Genomic DNA, 26050 nt, shown 5'->3' on the forward strand with positions numbered 1-26050 from the left:
AAAAGGATTTCAGAAATGAAATAGACTTTCAGGAATTCAGTCCTCAAGTCGGCTTTTATTGTAAGTGGGTTTTTGGTGACTGTAGACACAATTGTCAATATATCTAAACATTTTAAAAAAAACAAAAATCAGGAAAATCATGAGAATCAAATTTAAGGCCCTTTCAGAACCTCTTAAGTAGGTCTTGTGTAACGCTGTAAGGATTAAGTTAAAACTGGTTTTCTGTGTATATTCTTACAAATGTGTTGTTGAAGATATGAGTGGTGTTCCTTCAAGTACCAGTGAGAAGCCAGCTGATGTGTTCTGATCACTGACCAGTTCAATGTGTGCACCAACCAACAGGACCAGTAGGAAGCTGCCATTCAGGGAATCTTAAATCCAATTTTTCTTAATATCTACATTTGAAGAACTCTGACATCTCTGAATGCAGCCTCACAATACATCTCTGTTTTAGTTGAGCTGGGTGATGCTAACAGATGGCAGTTCTGTTCCTGGACCAGTCTGTTTCAGGTGTCTCCGGTGTGGATGTAGTGGAAGTGGTGAGGTAGGCTCACAGAGCAGATCGTCCTGTTCTTACTTTTTGGTAACAACCAGCACAGCTGAAGGCACCAAACCTGATCAGAGAGGAAAGTTGGAAGAAGGTAAGATGCAGTCTGACTGAAACACTTCACATTATTTTGTGCTCCAAGTTTAAACAGTATATTATCAGGATGATTTATCCACTAAAATAGATATAGATGACCAAGTATATTAAATATTGTGTGCAAATTTAATCATTTATTTCAGATCCCATTTACTGTGATGAGTCTAGACACTGTTTTGAATCTGTACCCATTTTGGATTGTGGGTCCACAGCAGCACATGCTCTTGATTCAAATTCACAGCTCACCCAGCTCTTTCAGGGGCTTCTCCATGTCCAGTTCAGTGTAGACATGACGGGGGTAGGGTGACAGCAGAGTGAAATCCTGACCTTCAGGTGTATTCCCGTTCATTTGCACGTATACACGCACTGCCGCCAGCGGCTCCTGGGCCTTGAAGACTGTTGTGATGGTGGAGCCGTCCAGCAGACGGACCTGTGAAGTAATGAGGAAAATGGGAGAAAGTTGCAGAATTTATATGAACAGTTTTAATCATAACTAAGTTTCTAGAATTCTCTGAAATCACCTAAATTAAGAGATTAACTAGATTTCTTTTTATGCATTATTCCTCAAGGTCGTTATTAAAGATAATTGCAGGAGTTGTTTATTAATCCATGTGAATTGGCCATCTTTTGGAATTCACAAAATAAAATAAAAAACCTTACTTTGATTAAAGACAGAAATAATTCTCTCTGCTTGAAGATCATTGCAGTAAGGTTGGCTTAATAAAAACAGATTATACATGGCCAACAGGCTTTTGGGTCTGAAATTCAAAATCTGAAATTAGGAGGCTATTTCAACAAAGATTCAGTCATAAAGACAAAACTCAAATCTATTGGAGCCAAATTTTAAAAGGTGACTAGATTGATGCCGTGCATGACAGCAGGGATCCTAACCCAGGTCCTCAAGGACCGGTGACCTGCAAGTTTTCCAAGTATTCCTGCTGGAACACACCTGATTCATGCTCAGGCAAGCTCTGCACATGTCCGCTAAATACATATTGATTAAAATCAGGAGTGGTGCAGCAGGGACAGTTGGAAAACCTGCAGGACACCAGTCCTGAAGGACCAGGATTGGGGATCCCTGCACTACAGCACAATGTACTGAATATTCTGCCTTCAGTCCCAACAGAAGAACTCCTCTCATAATAACGTAAAGCCTGTTACATACTCCACGAGAAACGAGAACTTTTTTTCTTGTTCTCAAAGCTCCAAGAAGAAAATGACGTCATTTTGTTCTCGCGGACGTGTTTGAGGACAGTTCTTGACACACCGGGCTGGCAGAACTTTTTTCTTGCGGGGCTGCGAGAAGTATCGTGTGATTGGTCAAACATTGGAGGTGGGCGTCGTTAACACGGAGAAAGCATGAAGCGGAGTTGCTGCTTCCGCGTTTTTACTGTTGCCGGCAAAACGGATTGTTTTGATAAAACAGCTGATCGAGGTGGTGAGAAAGTACGAACATTTTTACATGTGGCATTAAAACACTCGGACCCAGCTGCGTGCACAACCCGCCCTGCCGCGGACGAAGTTCCTCATTAAATATGAAACTAGAAAAACAGAGCGGAAACCTCCGCCAAGCACAATGTTAAAGAATCCTTTTTAAAAAAATCCTGGATCCAAACGGTGATCCGGATCACTACCAAAATTTAATCAGTTCATTTTTACATTTGCAACAACTCTTGAAATATTTATAAAAATCCATCCGTAACCTTTTGAGTTATCTTGAGCAAAAAGACGCCAGGGAAAACAATCTCCTCGGCGGAGGTAACAACCGGGTTCATCGCGCATAAAAGAAGACATCGCCCCCAGCAGTGATCCCTCCCCGCTGCAGACGTGCTTCTCGTGGAGTATGTATGGAGCTGCCGAACAAGACGTTTTTTCTTGTTCTTGCAGCCTCAAGAACAAGAACTCAGTTCTTGCGTCTCGTGGAGTATGTAACAGGCTTTAAGCCTTAGATAGAAAGAAGAAGAAGAAGAAGTCGGAAGCCTTTACCTGTATTCTGGACTCATCATACTCCTTTTTAGTAGGTGGGGGGCCCTGACTGGTGGGAGATGAAGGACTTGTTGGGGAAGGCTGGGATGAGGCAGCTGTGCTTGTGGGTGCTCCACCTCCAAACTTCACAGATAAAAACAACATAATCAGAGTTTATAACAGAGTACCCCACCCCCCAAAAAATATATATAAAAGTAATGAGAGGAAAATGAACATGATCAGTTGCCACGGTACCTTCTGTGCTCTCTCCTCTCGGTCTCGGGCAATCTTCTCTTTAACCCTTTGTCTGGGAGGAATGTAAAAATCAGCAAATAAACAGTAGAAAAACAGCTTTTAGTCCAACTGCAATCTTTGTCAATAAATCAAATGTTAACAGCAACAGGCAGTTTTTCAGAAATATAAAGAAATGTATCAATTTGTTAATAGACATTTGAATTTAAAACAATGTGAGCCCCTGAGCAAGGCCCTTAACTGTCCCAACTAATAATAATAATCATGTTATATTATTATTCTGTATGTGAGAAGGTACACAGATATCTACAGGCACCTTTCAGGACACTCAATATCACCGTACAAAATAAGATAAAATACAAAGAAGTAAAATCCAAATGATGTAAAACCTGTAAAACCAGCAATAAAGACAAACAATGAGACAGTGGGATAATTTCAGTCCCATAACTAAAGGGAAAAAAGTGTATTTTAAGATGGGATTTGAAGAAGGTGAGTGAAACAGACAGTTTAATCTTCAGTTGCAGCCAGTGTTTAATTACACAGTCAGTAATATAACCAGAATCTACATTTCATCGCTCACCTTGCCAGTTTGTCCTCCATCTTCTCTCGCCTGCGCGCATCAGCAAGTTTTTTCATCTCATCATCTTGCAGCTTTTGCCGCATCTGCTGCAGTTCTTGGCCCTGTTTCCTCCGCTGTTTCTCCCTCTCCACCTCTTCTGCTCGCTCACGCTCTCTTCTCTCCGCTTGCTTCACGCGCATTAGTTCTTCTAGTCTGATAAACAAGAAAATAGACATTAATTCCTTACCTGCTTTTCCATTTTGGCTTATCCAGTATTACCATTGGTCAGTATTTTCCAACAACCTTTTTAACACAACATTAATATTTTGTTTAGAGAAAGACATATTACCAGCTTAAACTACTGTGTAACCATCCCACCTTTTGACTTGTTCACGTCTCTCCTCCTCAGTCATAGGATGCTTCAAAGCTTGCTCAGCGATAAAGTTGCTCATATCTTCATCCATTTCTCCTGAAGCCAAAGCATGTTCATGTTAGAAAATGAAAAAGAAATGGTAGGACAAGACACAAACACATGGTGTGAAAAATCTTAATGTCAAACATAAACTGATGCAGAAAAACAATCTGGAAAAAGTTACTCATCAAACCTACACAGCAACACCACACATAAAAACTTAAGCCCAAACACGGTGAATTTTCTCTATAAATTGGAAAATTTTCTGTTCCACAGCACATTAGCAGGCAAACAAACTAAGTTAAAAGATCACTTGAACCTTCTTAGTGGAAGTTAAGACAATGTTTGAAAAGAAATAATACAGAGTGGAAAACAAACAGAGAAACAAACATGGATGATATTATGTTCAGTATAAATAGTCAAGAAATGTGGTTTCCTTCCTACTATAAATGTAAAATAAAAGTTAATGATTCTTCTCTGGAAATATATATGAAACATTTATAGAGTGAAATAACATTAAGACAAATAAGCTATATGTAAACAGATGCAGTGCTGAACTGCAGGCAGTTCACCAGCAGCATTTTACAGGCAGAAATCAAAAAATCAAATTCAGGACATCCACCCACATTGTAAAGGATGAGCCGAACATTATTGTTTCCTTATGAAAGGCAATATTAATATCTGGACATTCACTTATGTGACTGCTGTCTGACTTTTAAGTCATTCAAGACTATGTTACAAAACCATCAAACAAAACAGAAAAAAAAAAATATCAGTAATGCAGCCAGGATGGGAACATTTTTAAGTACTGCAGTTTATTGAAGCAGATGATGTAGAACCACAAATGATGTTTATGTAAAAAGTCAGTTTGTTGCCTTGCACAAACTTGTATTTCCAGTTTCCATCACAATATTGTGACACTATCTCCAAAAAGGACAACAGTTCCTGACCTTCCACAGTGCTTGTTATTGTTGGCTGGTCTGAACTGGCCTGGCTGTCCGCTGCTCCCCCCACAACATTCCCCACAGGAGGCACATAGGGCTCATCAATGTCTGGGTCATTCTCATGTTCCATTAACCTGAAGAAAGCACATGACAGACATAACCAAGGGAAGCTTTTCATTGCCTGATATAATTCAGTTTGAGTCCACTTTTTGCTGCAGAAAGTATCCCTGAGACAAGAGTGGCATCAGCTGTTTGTAATTTTAGTTTCCTTGTGGGTTGCCAGTGTTGATTGTACTCTGAGATCTTGACCACTATGTTACTTATCTGTACGGATTACATTTTGAGCTGATGTATTGTGACCTACAGGTTTGTAAACTGTGCACAAGGACTTTTAAACAACTTTCTTTAATAAGCGTTTATTATTTATTTATCTTTTTTTTTTTCTTTTTTTTTTTACTTAGTATTAACTTAAGTTGCTTGGAAACTTGGAAGGTAGTACTGATGAAAATAATGGGTATTAAGTTAGTCCTGTAATGAAATCACTAAAAGACAATAAATTAAATCAGTGAAGCTGAGTCAAACTCCAATTTGTAATAACAAAGGGTTATTTCTCTGTTTACTGGAATCAGAAAATGAGACATATCAGCTGATTTGTTAAAGGAACACACGGGCCCAAGAGGTGAAAGATGACAAAAACTATACTGCTATTGTGGTATGCCAAACTCACCAGTCCATTGCTTGCTCTATTCCCTGGTTCCCTGTGTTGATCACAGCCTTCTCCCTGAAAAGGTGACACAAGATGCACACAAGTTAAGTCTAATTGATGACTTTATTACAAAACACAGACTTGAAATGATTAACTTGTTCTTATCGAAGCAACCCCTCCAAACTTCAGCTCTGAGTGAAGCTGGACTTCATAGGAAAAGTGGAGCAGTTGTTTTGTTTAACTCCTTCCACAGACAGATGCCATGTAACAACTTTGCTTCATTTTATATGTGGCTCTCCAGATGAACGCCCCTTCTTGTGTGCTGTTTCTTAACACCTCCATTCTGTGCCACTTTTTGATGACTTTGCTAAACTACTGCCAATCCTCTGTGTTGACTTCAACTGTGTGGCTATTTTTGATTATTTCAACATTCATACTGATAATAAACAGAACAGAAGGAGTAAAAATTGTGCTGTTTTCTTGACTTTCTTTCTTTATTTTTCTTAAAAAGTAACTCAACAGATGACAGAAAAGACATACAACCGAGGACACTGTCCGAATCTAGTCAGTTCTAAGGGTCTGAATATTTCTAAGGTTTTGGTGATGGATGTTGCTCTGTCCAGTCAGTGCTGTGTTTTCCTTGAGAGTGCTATTATTGTCAACAAACGTACCCCAGCTTTAGTAATCAAAAAATGGTACATTGTTGAAAATACCAGTGACCAATACCAAACACTGGTAAGAGCTGAAAAACAAGATTATTGAAAAGCTGAATGCAGGTAGCAAAAAACAAAGTTGCAGATTTGTCATGGGAACTATAAAGGAAAGCAAAGATATTATAATCTGGAGCTGAGAAATACAAGATAACTATTTCTTATTTTTTTTACATCACTGTGAAGAACAGCATTAATGCTTGTGCCTTTTTATTACTTTTGACAGACTAACTAACTGTCCTGTAACCTGGGAACTTCTATCCAACTGAGAGTTAAACGAGTTTGCTTCTTTCTTTTCTGACAAAATTCAGCATATCAGGCAGTAAATCAATGCTTCATGGCGAGGAGCAGGACATATTATAACTGTCTCCACTCAGAAGAAAACTAATTTATCGAATCAGGCTGGAAACCTGGATAAGTTCAGTTGCCATTTGAAATCCACCACATACTGTCAATGTTCTGCCAAAAAGACTTTTCAAGAATGTTTCAGGATGGATGCCAAAGACATTTTACGGATTATAGATATATCTGCTTTCAGGCATCTTTCCTCAGACCCAACACTGGCCAACATCAAATCTCCCCTTTCTTAGTAACATTACTGAAAAAACTGTCTTTCAACAATGTTTAATGTACTTTCTAAGTATTTCTGTGCACCCAGCTGCACTGTTCTGAATGTATTATGAAAGGCACTTTAAATAGTCTTGTACATGGAATGTGCTACACTTCTCTTGCCTTAATATTAAATAGATTCACTTTCATTTCCTTGCAACCTGTCTCAAACAAAAACCTAAATGCCTTTAGGATTTGGTGTCACTCACGCTCTGTTTCTGTCAAAGCCCATCTCCAGTAGGCTCTCTAGAGTTGTCTGCTCTGCCATTTTGACCTGAAACAACAGAAATGTGATCAAATTGACAAATTCTCAGTTTGGTACACAATTACACTGCAGCAATTTTCTGCTAACAGAAGGTAAATCACCACTGAGGTTAGCTTCAAATCCAGCTATAGTAAACTCTTTACTCTTCGTTAGCTCACACACCTGACTAGGACAGACATATTCAATTTGTTATTATTAAACTGCGATATGTGAGCAAACGCTTCCTTGAGTATCAGATAATTTATTCTTGTTGGATTATTACTCAATGTAAAAACTGATGCGGTGCTAGGAGCTAAAGTTAGCATTGATGTAGCTAACGTCCATATTGCAAATGATAGCTGGGAAGCTACGATGATTAAAGCCAGCTTTACTGCTCTCCGTCATTTGTATGATTAAATTTCATTTGTCAACAGTTGCCATACTTTAGTATTATTGGTATTCTTAAGGAAAGATAATATCTGTATTGTAATCTGTAATGAAAAGAGCGATGGTTAGCTACTCACACATCAGTCAACACCGCTTTATCAGTACGGAAAGCCAGATGTGTCCAACAAAACGACGTAAAAATAGCGATTTTCTATCGACTATGAGTTAGAACTTGGGGTTGCCAGTAAAATTTTCAGTGGTGGGAAATTATTTTTTTACAATAATAAATGTGTGAAGTTTCTTTCTTTTCTTTTTTCTTTTACTTTTATTATTTTTTTAATGTGACTGCAGACTATCTGTTGTGTGACAGGAAGTTGACCTTAAAGAGGCTAGAGAGAGGAAGACTAGTTTCTTATTGGCTTGTATTTGCCTCATTCTCATGTGGCCGTCAGGGTTCCAACATAATATTATTTGCTGACTTTTATGTCTAAGCCGGGTCTGTTACATATTTACAGTAAGTAATGATTAATTTTTCTCTCCCCCACGCAGTCTTAAGCAGCCCTTACTCACAAGTCCACCATTATTCAGGACCAGACTTCTTTATGTTCTTTCTGCAGCTCTTCAGCTGGCTGATTTGCACATTTATCATTTATCTATCTATCTTTTTTTTCCCCCTGTTTCCCACTTTCCTGACTTTTGTATATTTCCAGTGTTTACTTGGTGAGTAGTAACTTCATACATTTCTGATGAGCAATCAAAGAAACACTATATAACTTTGGTACAAGTTAAATTGTGGATTACTAGACACAAAAAAAGACAAATTTAGTTTGGCTGTACAGAATATAATTTCATAATGTGTATTATTTTTCTCTTTTCATTTAGTAATAATGATATATTAACGGTGCACTTACAGGTAACTTAAGCAACTTTCATTTATGTGCATTTTTGTTTGTTGAGTTTAAAAACTTCAACTAATAAATTTCCCTTTGGAAAATTTTACACAGTACATAAAAACTAAATGAACATCCACATATTTTGTAGAGGAAGTATTGGTTGCCAGGCAACAAAAATAATTAAATTGTGATGCAAGTAAATTTGAGTATATTATGTTATTTGGGCAGCTGTTACTGTGTTTTCATGTACTGAAGTTAACCAAACTGTCAAAGATGGAAAATTTGTTTCTATTGTGTAAAACCAAATGTAAATAGTTTCTTGTTGAGGACTGTCAGTATTTCTTTCCTGATGTTCTTTTATTAAACTCATGTTCAATTAAAATTCAGTGCTCATATTTATGGTAGCTTACCTCAGGGTCCTAATCGTCATTCATTGTGGAATTATTGGGTAGAAAGAAAGAACTAAAGCCAGCAGGTCAAAGTCGAGGGAGGAAATAGGGTTCAAGGTCTCTTTAGTCTACTCTTAAATTGCTTTATGGCTCTGTTTTTTTTCTTTTTCTTTCATTCACTTTAAAAAAGACAGGGTGAAGGGTCAAAGCTCACCAGCATAAATTGAGAGACAGTGGGAAGCTAAGAAGATTAAAAGTGTCGAAGAAAATTATGCATACTGTTTGCTGCTTTCTGCGAGAGTACAAAGCCATATCATTTCCTAAATGTAAAACATTAATTTTAAAGGACTTGAGACTTAAGTTTTATTTGCTATGATGCTACTTACTTTGGACCACTTGTAAATGTTCACTGAACAAATGACAGATTTTTATTGGTGTCATAGGGTAAAATGTAATCTTAGAAGCAGTAAAAAAAAAAAAGAAAAAAAAGATTAGGAGATGTATTGCTGCATCATAGTTAACTAATAGTGTCCTAGGTGTGGCTTGTATCACATGAAGGATGAATATAAGATCAAATGAGATATGCAGTAAAATCATGTGAATTTGAATATTCAGCAATAGCTGACCAAAAGAGGGCAGCATCATCCCATATAATGAACACTTTTATCACAATGGCAATGTGATGTTCATGTAATACTATAAAAATCTTGCACAGTTGCTGAAGACCTTGTATAATACAGAAGACTGTATAGACTGCAAATTAGATGCCCTGTAATAAACAAAGGACAAGCCAGGGATAAATGTTAAGGTAAATTTTAACTGTGAGCTAAGCATGCCCACAAGGACTTAAAGTCTTTTGTCTTATAAAATAGTAAATGTTAAGCAGAATACTGTACAGCCAGTTTCATGGTGAAAACCTCATGTTTTGGCTTGGTTTTACTCAGCTGTGTTGTTCCTGCGGGTCTCACCAGCTGTAACAGCATCTCCATATGGAAAAACTCTGGCTTCCAGTGGAGCTGCTGTTATCTGTGGTGGGACACCCCTCATCATCAAACAGTCTGGACTTTGCAGTTTGTTCTCAATAACACTTCTTTCTTGTTAATTTAAAGGTTGTTTGTTTCAATGTAATAAATCTGATCTTGTGAATCCAATGTAGTTCTCTGTCTGCTTCCTTAATTGTTTTATTTGGAAAGATAAAACTCAAAGATTAAAGGACATATGTCTTTTTATTCTGCCTTATAAATGTATATGTTTATACAAGTTTACACAAAACTATATGTGGACAAAGACAACATTTATAGTTTATAGTAAGAGGTTACTAGAAGTGTCCCTTTTTTTTTCTGTGTTACAAACACCAGAAGATGCCTACACACATGGGTTTATGTAAAAATACTATAAATTACAATATTTTTTATATTTAATTAGAAAGCAATTACACTTAAAAAAACATGAGGTAGTTTAAGAAAATGTCAGTGTTACAGGCAAGTGAAACAGAAACAAGAATGAAATGTAGTCATCTCTGCTTAAAATATGCAATTTGATACAGGCTCTTGAAATAAAAAGCAAAAGCACAAACTGTACACCCAGTAACCATGTAAGATATTACTGAGCACGCTTACTAAGAACAGACTTCCAAGAAATCAGGTAGTCCTTCATCTTACATAAAAACATAAATTGCCTTATCCACAGAGGAGCTATGACAAATAAATGAAAACAGGATGAAGAGACAAAAAAAACTAAAATAAGATGGAGAAAAAGACACAATACCTGAACTGAATTATATTAAATTAATATATTTTTTTGTAATCACACAGATTTGCAAGAAAATCCCATTCCATTCATTGTAATAGAATAAAATAATAAACACAGCGCACTTGTTACAAATAATGTAAGCACTTGGCATTCCTAAAACATGTATAAAAGCTATGAAATGTTGTACAATGTATTGCACATTCGTATTAGTGCACATTCCAATTAGAAGATAAGTTCTTCAATGGCACGAAAATAAAAAGATTTAAAACACATGATAGTGTGGGCCTCCAATGACACTGTAGCACTTCCCAGAAGGCAGCAGTGTGAACAGGTTGTTTCCTATGTGGATGCAATCCCAAATTATGTTTCTGGCTCCGGATTGCATCTGGCTCTGTAGAGGCTACGTGCCAGAAGGTGTGTCCTAACAATGTCCTGTCCTGACTTTATGACTCACTTCAAAGCCTTCCTGTCCGTCATGGTGGATCTTTTGAATCATATCTGGATGTCATGGGTGATGATATTTGCTACTATGTATCTATAAAACACAACTTTTTTTTTTTTTTTTTTGGACATGTTAGCTCTTCTCAGCAGAGGTGTATAATCCAGGTGCCATTAAGTCCCACAATGTTTTTGGATCTACCTGTGCATTTAGAACAGGTGTTTTCACTGACAGGCTCATCTACCATGCAGTGGAGCTGAGCTAATGAAATTCCCCTGGTTTAGTGACTGGTTGGAAAAGCTGCCGGACAGGACATTTACTTTATGGCACTGGGATTATACACCTCTGCTTCTCATTGATCCTAAATAGTACTATCTTTATTGTGTTTTTTTCACATCTGCTGTGGTATCAGTGGTCCATCAAAAACTTCTTAACAAACCAAGAAAAATGAAAGGCTTATAATGATATGAAAACAAGACCAACAATATACATGGCACTTGAACAGGAGTCATAAAACAAAGACAACCAAGGCCAAAATAAACACAAAACAAATGCTGTACAAAATAACAATATATGAATGGCCGTCAAATGACGAATATAAAGCAACCACAAATGTATAATAATGTGAAATGCAAAGCATTTTCATGATGAGTTTGATACATACAACAAACATAAATCATTTCATGGTTGCTTGTGAATGTTTTAGTTTGTGCGCCTTGCTGGAACCTGCTCAAGCCAATATCTATCTCTTATTGACCAAACAAAGAAAAAACACAAATGGAGAGGGAAAAATTACGTTGCAAAATTATATATTCAGGCCTATACAAACAAGCAACACCTGGGAAAAGTGGCAAACATGTTCATTCCTGTGTGTTGTTTCTGTTAATATTCACAAAACGTGTTTAAGATAGTAACAAATGTTAAACAGTGATAAAATAAAATAAAAGACATTTTCTCATAAAGTATTAGTTAAAAACGATCGTACAACCGTGTTTTTTAAAGTCTATGCATGAGACTGGGTTGACTGATGGTTTTAATGTGAAATATTCGGTCTATTTCCGGTGTCCGCGTGTCACCCTTCATTGGTAGTTGGTTTCGTTGACTGACAGGCGTTGCTAAGCGATTAGCTCATTTAAACGCCGTTTTTCAGGACTTTCGCGGTGCATTAGATGGTACGCGGGGTCGCTATTTAGACTGAGCTGTTTCTGACTGTCACGTCGACTGGAATCCATTAAAGAGGGAGTCCTCCGTGAATGACTGAAACTCAGTGCGTGGCTACTGGCTGGCTAGCTAACGAAGAAGAGGGTGGGGACAAAAACTTCTCAGACCTCGCCCAGTCGACGCTTCCTTTCAGCAGGCAGCTAATCTCTCGGCGGTGCTAGGGACCCACACCTTTAACTTAGATAATTATTCAGGGGGAGACCGACACAGTCGTGTCAGTTGAGGGCAAAAATCAGTGGCCATGTTCAGGAAAACCTTAAAAAAGGACCCAGAGCTGTTTCAGAATGTGTCGGAGGGGCTGCGGCGGCTTTACCGAACAAAACTGTTCCCTCTGGAGGACACGTATCGGTTCCACGACTTCCACTCTCCCGCACTCGAAGATGCCGACTTCGACAACAAGCCAATGGTACTTCTGGTGGGTCAGTACTCAACCGGCAAGACCACCTTCATCCGACACTTGATGGAGCAGGACTTCCCCGGTATGCGCATTGGCCCCGAGCCGACCACAGACTCTTTCATTGCGGTGATGCACGGCGAGCAGGAGGGGGTGATCCCGGGTAATGCACTGGTCGTCGACCCCAAGAAGCCCTTCCGCAAACTCAACGCATTTGGAAACGCATTTCTCAACAGGTAATGCCAGTGTCGGCTCCTTATTACCTTGAGCAGAGTGAAAAATGTAAAGCACACGAGGAACTCCCAGAACCCCAGGGCTATAAACTAAATTGTGAATGTAAGGCATGTGATTGTCATGCTTGAATTGAACATTAATAAGGTTGTATGTGTTTGTGAAGAAATGTCTCACAACAGATCTTCCCTGATTAAATCTACCTCCACAAGTCCTAACATGCACCTCGCTTTTGTAGGTAAAGTCACAGGTATGTTGTTGCCTAATCTTTGAACAGGAGCCAAGTGTGTGCGAATTTTCCTTCTTTCATCATGGTGAGAGAATGCTGCTTATTGTGTCAAACGGACAGGTGGCATATCCATTCTATGTACAGCAAAGCCAAGGACAAGAAGTTGCTTTCCAATGTGTTATCTCGTGAAAAATCTTATTTTTCTTTCACTTTGGACAAAACCTTGCCACTTAAACTGAAAACCTTTCCCATTTTCAGGCACTTATTCCCCTTCTAGGCACCTGACAGAGTTACTCGACAGACTTTTCTGTCCCAATGTCACAACATGACTTCATGAAAGTAGAAATTGTTGCAAGCTATGTTCCTTTGCAGCATGATGACCTTGTTCTGTCCTTATGTCATTCCCATAAGTTTCATGTTCAGCTGGCCACATAACTGTGACTATCAGTGTAAACCAACCAGCCAACTCCTTTAAGTGCTACCTATGAGTAGTTCTTAAAAAGTCTTATCACTAAAGGTTAAAGGATTTAGGTAACTACCTACTTCTGGTAGTGTCATATTTGATACTAAATTAGGGGTGTTAAATAATCAGTGTTCAGATATTTTAGATCACAGAATTTTTATTTATGACATTCAAGTACCAGATAAGATGGATACTAAGGAAACATTCAGAGCACCTCCCAAATTACCACTGACATTGATGTTTGGGACTAATGTGTAAACAGAGCCATTTAGAAAAAAAAAATCAGATGATTTATGGCTATTCATCAGGTAGGGCTTTTACTGTTTAATGAAACATAGTCATGTCTGAAATGTAGAAATTATGGAAAGGTGGTGAGTAAAAGCAGAAATGAAAGGGAAATTGACAAATAATACAGGAAAATGTGGTTAGTGGCGTGCCAATGAATGATAATTAAAATAATTTAATTAATTTTAAAAAAAAAAAAAAAAAGCATGAAAAGGGAAGAAGCAGATCAAGGACACCAGAAAAGCTCAGTGTTCCATTCACATGAAATGGGCTCCTCCCAGTCCGGCTCAGAGTGCAAGGTGCCATGAGTCAGAGGCAGTATGAGTAAGTTCGGTATTAAAACTAAATACACCTGAATCCTGTTGTACTGCAGATTTGTAATGATGTCAGACTTCTTAACAGCTGATTGTTGACCATTTGGCTTCCTGTAAAGGATGTGGGAATGTCCCCTTCTCTCCCTGGGGGATGTCATGGTGTCACCTTACATTGCAATAATCATCTCAGCAAATGGATAAATAATGCCCTAACAAATTACTAATTTGTAGTTTGTCATGATCCTAATCTACTATTGGCTTCACATGATCAAATATGCTGTGGTAATTAAATACCCAAGTGGGCATTTTTCATATACTTCCCATTGTCTACATATATTCCTTCCTGTTATTGTGTAGAGTGCTGTCCTTATCTTTTATGAAAGTAATGCCAGAAAAGTAAAGCAATGTTTTTTTAGATAGTACTTTTGATGAGTAGTGGGTGTTTGACTTTAAATGCCTTGATTAACCTTCCAGAGTTTATTAGAGACTTAAGAGGAAACCAGATAAGATTGTGTGTAAACAAAAGCTATTGTCCACTGAGGTATCATTTGTCAAACTATAAAGTACTGTGGTCTCATGACACTTATGATTCTTTAAATTTAGTTTGTCTCTTTCTCTTAGAGGCATATTCAGGCTTGAGAGGTAACGCACTGGTGTGAAGATCACCTGATCATACACAACATAATATCAAGTATGTTTGACCTGTTCAAACAGGTCATTTGGTGTGGAGGCAAGGACTGGCCAAAAATCTGGTCCTTAAATATATTAGCTGTTTTTGGCTCTTCCTAGGCCAGTTGATCATTCTTCTGTCATAAAACAAAAATATATTTACTCTGGTCTTTTAGTTGATTCAAGCCCAGAAGGGTCAGATTTTTAGTTTACTTCTTTTTCTTCTTTTAAATAAAGCAGACAGTAATAGCTTCTCTATGGTGCAGCTGTTAACTATAGTTATTCTATATGCGGATTAGTCTTTAACTACCAGGCTCAACTCAGACTTGCCCTCGGTACAACCAGGTATTTAGGGAGACGCTAAACAGAAACCAGTTCTAGATCTTCACACCTACACCTTAGTTTTGGTTTAGGCAAACCAGAAGCAAAGTTTCCAGTGTTTTTCCATTTCTTAAATATATGTTGTAGCTTCTTGGTTTTTGTTTATTTCTTGATACTTGCACAGTGATTTTTGTTCAAGGTGTTTCCACACAAGTAACGTAATACTTTATTTTTTCACCTTCCAAAAGCATAAATATTTTTTTTAAAACCCTTGTTCCCTTTTATTTTACATGCCACTGCTGTCAGGGGGCCCCAGTGTACTTCTCTGCTCTCTGTAGGCCATTAGTCAGTAAAACTGGAGTCAGCAAAGCTTAAGTTCCGCTCTGACCCACCCTGGCCCACACTGTCCTGCTCCGTCCTGTCCTGATATTCCAGGACGCTGACTCTGCTTTTCACCAAGGTAGGGACTGATACTTATAAAGCCTTACTGAGCACATGACAAATTTGCATGAATAAATGTGCAGATATAAATAAAGTAAGCAAAGACGACAAAAATAATGTAGAAAGGCTGACAGCTGCATCTAACTGTTCACATCTACTGCTAGCGACAGCTACCCTGTTTCCTCTTCTCTACGGGAAGCTGAGGTTACGATGTGAAGGAAAGCTGTAAGTCAAGAAGTGGGACAGAAGAGGAAGATCTTGTGTCATGAATTCCAGTTGTAGATAAGATCTGATGTGAAATGTTTAGCCATGTCCTTGTGTCAAACTATCTACCAAAGTGCATGGGCCTTCTACTTTCATAATCACAAAGGAAAGCATCTCAGCTGAATTTTTGAACCCCACCCCTGCGAGGGGTCTACCGTTTCTGAGAATTCCAGCTCAAGCTGATTTTAAAAACGATTTCCTTCAAAGCTTCATGGAAAATGTTGAGACAGATCAATGGAAAATTTGAGCCAAAATTCCAACTGGATATCATTGGGGATTCAGTGTGAGAGAGTGGAAAACCTGCACATTTGTTATCTTTGGCTGTCATTGTTATTGTCATGTAATACATGCATAGGATCTCGATACAAGAGGCCATTTTTTCCATAGTTTTTTGTCATTGCAAACTTTTCCATTTCCCTTTTGCATGTGGTACAAAATCTGTTAGTTTTGGGTTTTTTTTGGGGGGGGGGGGGTGTCTGCTCTCAGTGTGGTCACAGCAGGAATGCGAAAGCATGGTTTTCCCAGTCTTATGACCTGGTTGCCTCTGAGCTCATGTTGTGAGTATTGCTCAGTTTGGCTGAAGGGGCAGCAGAATGAGAAGAATTACTCTGAGCAGTGGGGTGTTGTAACAATCCCCTGCTTTGTCCTGAGTGAGACATGGTTTGATGTAAAACTTCTTCTCTCATGCTTTATAGTACGTGTGTGTGTGTGTGTGTGTGTGTGTGTGTGTGTGTGTGTGTGTGTGTGTGTGTGTGTGTGTGTGTGTGTGTGTGTGTGTGTGTGTGTGTGTGTGTGTGAGCTTAATTTCAGCTCTTTGTGAGACTCTTCACTAAAATGGAAAATTCAGTACAGCAGCACGAGACTGTTTACTGGGTGAATAGTTTCACTCTGGGAATAATTGAAACCTATAATTTGATAGTTTATAATATGTTGTCCCAATGATTGCCACCTTAATAGTTGTCGCAACAGTAGTTGTCTTCTATAAACAACACTTGCTACACTGAGGAAAATCTATATCATCCTCGAGTTTCTGTTGTTGTAGCAAAAACATCTAAACTGTTTTTATAATGTTGGCTGGAGCTCAAACATTTAATCAGATAATCTTGATTGAGGTTTATGTGCACAACCTAAATCTTAGCCTACGTAAGTGACCTGCACTGCCTCAAGCATTTCTTGGGTGTTTTTGCATGACTCTGGAATTACATCACATTACTTGGAAGATAGTGTAAACAGCTTCACTGTGTTCAAGATGGTGCTCATAAAAATTGATCAGCTTTTTTTTTTTTCTGAATAGAAATGAACATGAAAGTAATTGACAAAATACAGTTATTACCCTAAGGTGAACATAAATTTTAGTGTTAGAACTGTGAAATACAGTCTTTTAACTTGAAGGTTACCTGAAAGTGGGACCAGAGCTGCCCACTGCATTGTAGCTTTTACATTTCAACAAATGCTTCTTTGTGTTTTAGCTGTGTCTCCAGAATTATATCTGTTAAATGCCAAGTTTGTGTATAAACACTGTGACAACCCCCCCTGACTTTCCCATCTCTAACGTCCTTTCTCTCTTATTTGTCATTTTCTCTTTTACTTTCTTTTTCTACCCTCTGTTCTTCATCTGTCCTCTTCGTATCTCCGCTGCAGGTTCATGTGTGCTCAGATGCCTAACCCCGTACTGGAGAGCATCAGTATCATCGATACTCCAGGAATCCTGTCTGGTGAAAAACAAAGGATAAGCAGAGGTCTGCTTAATGCACACACGCTGACACGTCGTCAACCTCTTTCTCTTGTGTACTCACTGGCAGTGCTTGCACCATACACACGCTCTTTCAGAGTCTGAAAGGTTGTAGCTAGAAAACCTTGCACATTTGAAAAAATAAACCCACAGGAAGTTGCAAGTTGAGATTAAAAAAAAGGAAATATGCTTCAGCTACCGACATACCAACTTTCCCATCGAAATTTTTCTGTGGTAATTTTGTTTGACAGCTATTTTACAAAGACAACTGTAGAAGTCCTACTCACAGTGCTGTCAAACCTGTATTTAACTCCTTTTTCAGCCTCAAGGCAAAATGTAGCCAAATAGCTAAATGTGATGGAGGCCCTCACAGCTTGACAGTAGCAAAGGTAGTATTTGTAGCACTTTGAAGATCATTTCCTGACTAGATAGATGCTGTTTTTCCATGGTATTCTCAACTTTTACAGTTTAAATGCTTTTTTCCCTTGATTTTTGTGTAGTCTTAGTTTAGTTTTAAATAGTTCTTTAAAATATGCTTTTTACACTTTAACTAAATTCTTTCTATTCTATTAGTTTTAATAGTTTATATCTTTACTTGTCTGATGTTGCATTATTTATCCCTTCATATCATCTCCCTGTGCTCTGTGGAAATGAAAGCAATTCATATTTTTTCCAGATGCTCTTACAATACTGTGACCTATGGGGTTATTTCATTATTGCCACATACAGTTTTCCTTTGACTTTTGATGATGATACAGAACACAAGCAGTGCACAACAGTGCAGCCAAGCAAAGCTTCTGCTTTTTCTACCTTAATTTAGGTGGCTTAGAGGAAATGCACATACAAGATGTAAACTCATATGTACTCTAGTGAAAGGAAGTGGACTAAAATGTTCAACAGCATTTTCCTAAGGCTGTCCCCACCTTCACCTCAATTAAAAGATACATGTTGTATTAATTTGACACTTTGAATATATTGTACAGTTATATAAAAATGAAGTCAGTCATGAAATTTTTAAATATAATAATTCAACAAAAGTAATCAGTTGTGCAGATGGTTTAATACATACAATGCTCATGCCTGAGTGTTAAAGAGACCAGCACACACTGAGGTGACTGTCTGAGAGCAAAGAACATCAGACAGTTTTGTTTCCCTACATACATACTTACAAATTCTCACTCAGACACTTTCTCCCTTCCGTAACCATACATTATCACCCACGTCATCCTCTACTCTGTTTTTATATAAACACTGATACTGTACTCCACAGACATACTGTTGGCACCATGTCATGTATAAACAGAACTGAGTAGATTGTGCAGCTCATGTGTGACGGGCATGTGTGTCCTTTCTCAGAATGATGGCAGATATCAGTTTTGGGCCAGGGCACAGAAAGCAATTGTTTTACTTTAGACTGCTCCTCAATGATAATCAGCTAACATGTGGTGTGACTTGACAGATAAAGTCAAGCATTCCACTACTTTTTATGTATGCTTCACACACTTTGTATAAGTACAAAGCTGCAAAAGTTAAAAACGCACACAGTGAGATCACAAAGTCTATCCATTTGGTACTTTCTTTTAAAGTTGTGTAACTTTATGACCTTGTTTTTTTATTTTTTTTTATTTTAGATCAGCATGTCTGTGTGAATTTCACAACAATGAAGGGACAACAGCAAAAAAAAAAAAAAAAAAAAGATTTTTGCAGAACTATCTGGCATCTTTCCCATAGTCACTACTGATGACTTGACACTTAACATTCACATGTTAAAGCCATTGAGAAAAAGATTTCGCAAAAGCCAAGTTGAAGTTTTAAACCTTCTGGCAATACCATGAAGCCCTGCAGCACAGTGATGTTAGGGGGAGTAGCTTGACATATTTGGAAAATGTCCTCCCTTTCCAGGAGTTGGATTAGAAATGACCAAAAGTGATTGTTTCATATTCAACAACGTCAGCTTGTTCTGCTTTTCTCATTTAATTGGATTAACAAGTCTTTTTATCTTTTGGCACACCAAGCAATTAAATTAAAAGGAAAAAGATAAGATTGATCTTTAGACATGTTGATTGCTGGATTTTACTGCAGCCTAACTCAACCATGTAAGGTGCTTCTGGCAATATTTAGGCTTTATGGTAACCTTTCTAACTCCTTACTGTCTGTAACTTAGTAGTAACTGTACTGATATGTGGACAGTATTGATTGGCACTTTATACTGCTCGCAGAAGATTATTAATAAACAAGTTCGTTAATGCCAAATTAGTTATCACAGTGTGAATCTTCTCTGGTTCCTCCTCCTTTGGACATGATTTGAGCTTTGTCCAAGTTTGACTTGAGGTTATGGCTTGATCCTTGCATGTCCATGCAGTGTATATGGTACAGGCATGGAAGTTGTTGATGCTATAAGTAAGTCTGGGCTTCAGCAGCTGTCTCTATCTGATTCCCTGACATGTAGGTTTAAAAACAGACTTGGGAGAGAATGAACAAATGTCCTCAGCTGCCTCCCACTGGGATTTTAGACTTTAAAAAAAATCTCCCCTTGTCTCCCTGAACTTTAACACATCATGTGCAAACAGTCCTCTTCGCTCAAAATGCTTTCAACTGGCCCATATGTTTTCTCTTACTTTTACTTTTGCTTTTACTCAACTCTTTTATTCCTGTTTTCCTCATTTACCTTTCTCTTTGTCTCCATTCTCATCTGTCTGCATCTTGGTCATGCCTCTATCAGCTGTGTCCCTCTTTTGTTTGTGTATTGGATAGGGAGGAAAGCCAGCCGGGTTGGAATGCATGCACAGCAGATCTGACTTAGATTGTGCAGCAGCCGAGAGGAGCTTGTAGACCAGCGGCATTCTTTTCTCATCAGATGACACAGGCCCTAATTAAAACCATAACTACCACATCTCTCCATAATAAAACTCACAGAATGCCAGTTTTGTAATATGTGTTAGGCTCTTTCATCATGAAATAACCATGGGGAGAGATTAGTAGAACAAGTTTCAGTGTTTAATCTGGGATAGAAAGGTGGTTTGTGAACATCACGAAGCCATATTGCAGGATTTGGTCAGTGAAGGAAGCAATTTCATCTCTGAGGCTAATCTGTACTGTAGAATGACTGATCCGATTGTTCTGATTCAGTCTTTGCCTTTATAGATCTGCCGCTATGTTCTCCGTACACCTAGTTAAACTGTAACGATGTGGAAAAAGCCAGCTTCTTGAAGGACTTTCTTAAAAAAAAAAAAAAAACATTATTGGATCAACATGACTAATATTATGTGCATACAACTTGCAGCCTCGCCCCGGATTAAAATTATTAAGTAACTGGGTCATTAAACTCTGTCTAATGAAACTTATTTGAATAACCTCACATGCTAATGGTGAAATTAAAGAAAAAAAAATCTTCACTATTACTCATGATCTATGTGTCTAAAGAACCTGTCTACCCTCCTATACTCTCCCAGGTTATGACTTTGCTGCTGTGCTCGAGTGGTTCGCTGAGCGTGTGGACCGCATCATCCTCCTATTTGACGCCCACAAGCTGGACATCTCTGACGAGTTCTCCGAGGTGATCCGTGCCCTCAAGAACCATGAAGACAAAATGCGTGTGGTGCTAAACAAGGCTGATCAGATCAGCACTCAACAGCTGATGAGGGTCTACGGAGCGCTAATGTGGTCTTTGGGAAAAATCATCAACACACCTGAGGTTAAACTTTTTTTTATTTGCTTGAGATAATTTCATACTCTGACTGCTGTTAGTAGTTAGTCAGGTCAATCTGAGTTTTGAAGCTCTGACCATGTTTTTCAACTCAAGATGGATGTCAGATGGTTTCTTCAAGGACAACACTAATCAAGGACTTAATGTTCTCAGGGTGTCTCTATATCAAAATGCATAAGAAAAAAAAATCAACATATGAATGTAGTGAAAGTGAAAAACATTTCTAATACCCTTCCTTACAAATCGCACATCGTATCATGTGACAGAGTCTTATGATTGTTCCCTGACTGTTGGGTTAATGTTTGATCTAGAGCCATATTCATCAACTGATACCAGAGAAACCTTTGGATCATGAAGATCATTATTCATTGACTTTCAACAAGACATAAACCACTCTGCACACATTTAGATATTTGAAATTTTCCAGCTTGCTTTACTGACAAGAGCATTATCGTGGTTATATTGTTGTACACCCTATCTGAATTTTGGGGACGTAAAAATAAAGGTTTTGTGTTTATTTATACAACAGCTACCATGCAATGTCGTTCAAGTGACCGGTGGAAGTATTTCCTTTTATGTGGATGTAGGCAGATAAGTTGACCGTGAAGGAAATTGAGATCAACATGTGCAATCTTTATTCCAGGTTGTGCGTGTGTATATTGGGTCGTTCTGGGCCCAGCCCCTATTGGTGCCTGACAACAGGAAGTTGTTTGAGGCAGAAGAACAAGATCTGTTTGTGGACATCCAGTCTTTGCCGCGTAATGCAGCTCTGCGCAAACTCAATGACCTCATCAAACGGGCACGGCTCGCCAAGGTCAGTATCAATCATTTCCACTTACCCCTCAATCATATTAGTTGGGGTCTTTTTTTTTTTTAGTATTCAACCTTTACAGTTTTCCTTTTTGATTTGTCTTTGCTTCAACATAATGTCTGTCTGAGGCTGCTGTGTTTATTTAAAAAAACAAAAAACAAAACAAACAAAAAAAAACAAACCAAAAAAAAAGCATTTTGACCTGATGATGGTATCAGGTGAAAAGTCACGAGACGACAAAGGATTCTGTCAAATCTGAAGAGAAATTTCTCTTTGGATTACTCACAATAAAATCCTGTTCAGGCCAGCCTACTTACTTTTGTTTTGAATTAACCATAGAAACACGTATACAATGAAAACTATAATTCAAGTATTGAAACCATGAACATCTGACTTTATGTTAAAACAAAGAAGTTTTTTTTCTCATGGTAGTTTGGACTTTACGCCACTTTAAAAAATACCCACACGTTTAAAGACAGATGAAGTTTTACTTTTCACTTCCATCCATGAATTTCCCATATTTCTCAGTTAAAAAAAGGACAAAGGAAGAAATAACTGTTACATCAAAGCCTTAATGATCACTGACAATGTCTCTGTGTGTTTTTGACATCCAGGTGCAAGCTTACATTATCAGCTCTCTGAAAAAGGAGATGCCCAGTGTGTTTGGAAAGGACTCTAAGAAAAAGGAACTGATCAACAACCTTGGTGAGATCTACCACAAAATCGAGAAAGAGCACCAGATCTCACCTGGAGACTTTCCCAACCTTGCAAAGATGCAGGTGAGCTTGAAAATAGACAATCCACAGAGTAATGTAGCCACGTCCACATCAGGCTGTGATGTACTATCTGGAGAAACAGATTTGATAGAATGGTTATTTTTGTGTGTTTCATCCAGTGTAGAAACAAACCTCTCAGAGTACAATGACCTTCCAAACTTTACTCTTTACATCTTTGCCCTTCTTTCCTGCTCCTCACCCTTTCAGGATGGGCCAGGATGGGAATGAGATTTATTTTTCCTGGTTTGTCAGGAAATCCTGCTTCTTGTACGCTACTTCTGTTGGTAGCCATTGAAGACTGATCTATTTCTATCACCAATTCCTGTTTTCTCCCCACCCCCCCCAAATCCCTTTAGGAGCTGCTAAATGGCCAAGACTTCACAAAATTTGCATCGCTGAAACCAAAACTACTAGAGGCGGTAGAGGATATGCTCGCCAATGACATAGCTCGTCTCATGGCCATGGTGCGTCAGGAGGAGGCCACCATGCCCAGCCAGACCGTCAAGGGTGGAGCCTTTGAGGGAACAATGAGTGGTCCCTTCGGCCATGGCTACGGAGAAGGTGCTAGCGAAGGCATTGACGAGCTGGAATGGGTGGTGGGTCGTGACAAACCCACATACGATGAGATCTTCTACACCCTCTCCCCCATCAATGGCAAAGTATCTGGTGCTGCTGCCAAAAAGGAGATGCTGAAGTCCAAGCTACCCAACACGGTTCTTGGAAAGATCTGGAAGCTGGCAGATGTGGATAAAGATGGCCTGCTTGATGATGAGGAGTTCGCCCTGGCCAACCACCTGATCAAGGTGAAGCTGGAAGGCCATGAGCTGCCACCTATGCTGCCTGAGCACCTCGTTCCCCCATCCAAGCGTGGGACTGTGGTGCAGGACTAAAGGTCCAGAGTGAAGGGGAATAACAAGTCAACACTCATGTTAAGGACTCTATACAAAAGTCCAATCACAAGCATGAACAGCATCATCTTCCATCAAGCTGTGAGTCGTTATGCTTCCTGACATACTGTGAGGAAGCAATGCTGTGATCTTCTTCACCAGAAAGAGACTGGAGGGTTTCTGGGCTGGGTGGGAAAGCAGGTCCATCTCTGTGCATTAGGGGATAATATTCAGGTATCTCAGTGAAAAGAAAAGAAGAGCGGATGTTGAAAGGACAGAAGGGGATCATGAAACTAAGATGGGGTTGAACAGGGATTTATGCATCCTGTGTAAAGATGTCTGATAAGTATAGAGTCAATTTATAATATGTTGATCCAAAGATATATAGTTTTTCCATTTGGAGAGAGGGGAAAAGGAAATGAATTAAAACAACTGTTAGAATTGCTTTATCTATATTTTTGTATTTCTGACTGTTAACTTTGACTCTTTACAAATGCTTCCCTTTTTATTATTTTGCCAGATAAATAAAAAGGAATACTGCACTGTGTGACTTTTCTGTGTATTTTTAATTCATCTTTAATGAAACAAAGCAAATAGTTCCTGTTACTTGTAAGCAGCACTATTTTCTTGTCCAGTCCAACACACATGAGCATACTGGGAGGCAGCATGGACTTCAATGTGTTGCCCAACAAGTGTTAGCTTGTTTGATTATTGAAACCCAAGAATAAGTTATTAAAATGAATGCGATTCATTTTCTGAATTTGAAGCCTTTTGTCACTATAGGTCATATCAAGGTCTTCTAAAGAGATTTCCTTCAATATGTTCTTGTGACGTTGTCTTCTGCCCTCTGTCGGCCAGACTGTCGGATTACTCATGAAACAAGTCACTTCTGGCTGCATATTTTTCAAGATAAATTGGAAACGGCGATGGAAACAGGCACTTCGGACTCTTCTCTGCAGCAGTCGGGACACATGGAGACAATTCATGAAATGTCAGCTCAGACAGAGGTGCACAAATCACAAACAGAAGGACAGGAAGTGCTTTTCCTCTCTTTCCTTTTTTCTTGAAACATACGTTGACATAGAACCAGGACAGGTCTAAATATTCATATGATTGAAATACAAAGCACACATGAGAACTGATCCCCAGAAGCTGAACCAAGTTGTCAGAAATTTTCTGTTTAAAATGTATCTGTAATGAGAAGCTATATAACACTAACAACACTATTTTGTTTGACCTGTCCTACATCTGGATGTATGTCAACACTGCCACATCCACCAGCTCCAACCTGCAACTATCATCTGACAGTGTGGAACTGTTGTGAAGCTGAGTGCGTCAGCTCACCTAAAACACAATGATACATTTCATTCTTCTTCCTACTCATAGTCATGCATTTCTGTCACATAAACACACTCATCCTGCAGACTAACTCACAGGGCTGGCAGATGGCCTCAGATACACATGATGTTTCATGGGCGATTAAGTCCAGAGGTGCTCTCTTGTGTCTTAAAAAGTAATTACAGGTTGTTTCAGAAGGTCTGTTGTATTTATCTACTGGAGCTAAAGGCTGCACAGCTTTCTTATATTTCATCTGAATTTTTTACCACTTTAAGAAAAAATAATCTCTTTGGACTCTTCAATACATTTAAATAAAATTTTAAAAAAGGCAGTTTAGCTCACTTGAGAACTGATGCAGAGACACAAGTTTTTCTGTCTTTTCAGCAGCATGGCTAGTTTATTTGTATAACACATTTCATGTACAAAGCCTTTTTAAGTGCTTTCCATACAGTACCAGTTAAACATTTGGACACACTTTTCCATTGGATTTATTGAGAAAGTGTGTCTAAACTTTTGAATGGTACTGAAAGATTTGTGCTACAAATGGTACAAAGAAAGCATTTAAAAAGTAGTTAAACGCAGCAACAAAAAGCAAAAATCTGAATGAAATCATCAGTTAAACTAAAATGATTCAAAGTTTGATAAGTCAGAAGAAATGACATGTACTTGTCATGTATCTCTCTCCATGTTTAACTGGAAGAGGGGTGTCATCTGCACAGTGACAGCTTTATTTAAATATGATTCATTTATTTCAAAATGTGTCAAAAAACTGAAATCTGCTGATGAACTGACATGGTTGTGATGGTTTGATAAGCATCCTGTGGGATGTATTATATAATGTGTTACAGATTTTTCCATTTGAGTTCTGTCAGAGTAGATAATTTACAGCCGTCAGCTGCTCCAGGGCTCCTCCTGTTCAGAAATGACAGAAAGCTGCTGGAATGGCCATTGTGGTGTGAAGTGAGAGGCGGTACATCTCCACATCCCTGCGCTTCTGTACACTGTTTTCATAGCTGTCAACCTACTCCACTGTATATCTTCCCTCTACGCTGCTTCCTTTTTCT

At 38.5% G+C, this 26050-nt stretch overlaps 2 protein-coding genes across 2 annotated transcripts; one reads left to right on the forward strand and one right to left on the reverse strand.

The window, feature by feature from the left end:
- Positions 1-41: 41 nt before the first annotated feature.
- Positions 42-7597, reverse strand: ubxn1 (UBX domain protein 1). Its single transcript, XM_079249860.1, has 10 exons — positions 7569-7597; positions 7010-7074; positions 5503-5556; positions 4782-4909; positions 3798-3888; positions 3441-3632; positions 2864-2915; positions 2630-2752; positions 890-1073; positions 42-614 (listed from the first exon to the last, which is right to left on the reverse strand). The coding sequence occupies exons 2-10, from the start codon at positions 7066-7068 to the stop codon at positions 574-576; spliced, it is 924 nt and encodes a 307-aa protein (XP_079105986.1). The 5' UTR covers positions 7069-7074; positions 7569-7597; the 3' UTR covers positions 42-573.
- Positions 7598-11991: 4394 nt separating this feature from the next.
- ehd1a (EH-domain containing 1a) lies at positions 11992-24195 on the forward strand. The gene is made up of 6 exons (XM_079250507.1): positions 11992-12755; positions 17378-17475; positions 20921-21162; positions 21818-21988; positions 22600-22764; positions 23118-24195. Exons 1-6 carry the CDS (start codon positions 12367-12369, stop codon positions 23649-23651), a joined length of 1599 nt encoding a protein of 532 aa, XP_079106633.1. The 5' UTR covers positions 11992-12366; the 3' UTR covers positions 23652-24195.
- The last annotated feature ends 1855 nt before the right edge of the window (positions 24196-26050 follow it).

The sequence above is a fragment of the Telmatherina bonti genome, assembly GCF_933228915.1.
Source record: "Telmatherina bonti genome assembly, chromosome: 12".
NCBI lineage: Eukaryota > Metazoa > Chordata > Actinopteri > Atheriniformes > Telmatherinidae > Telmatherina > Telmatherina bonti.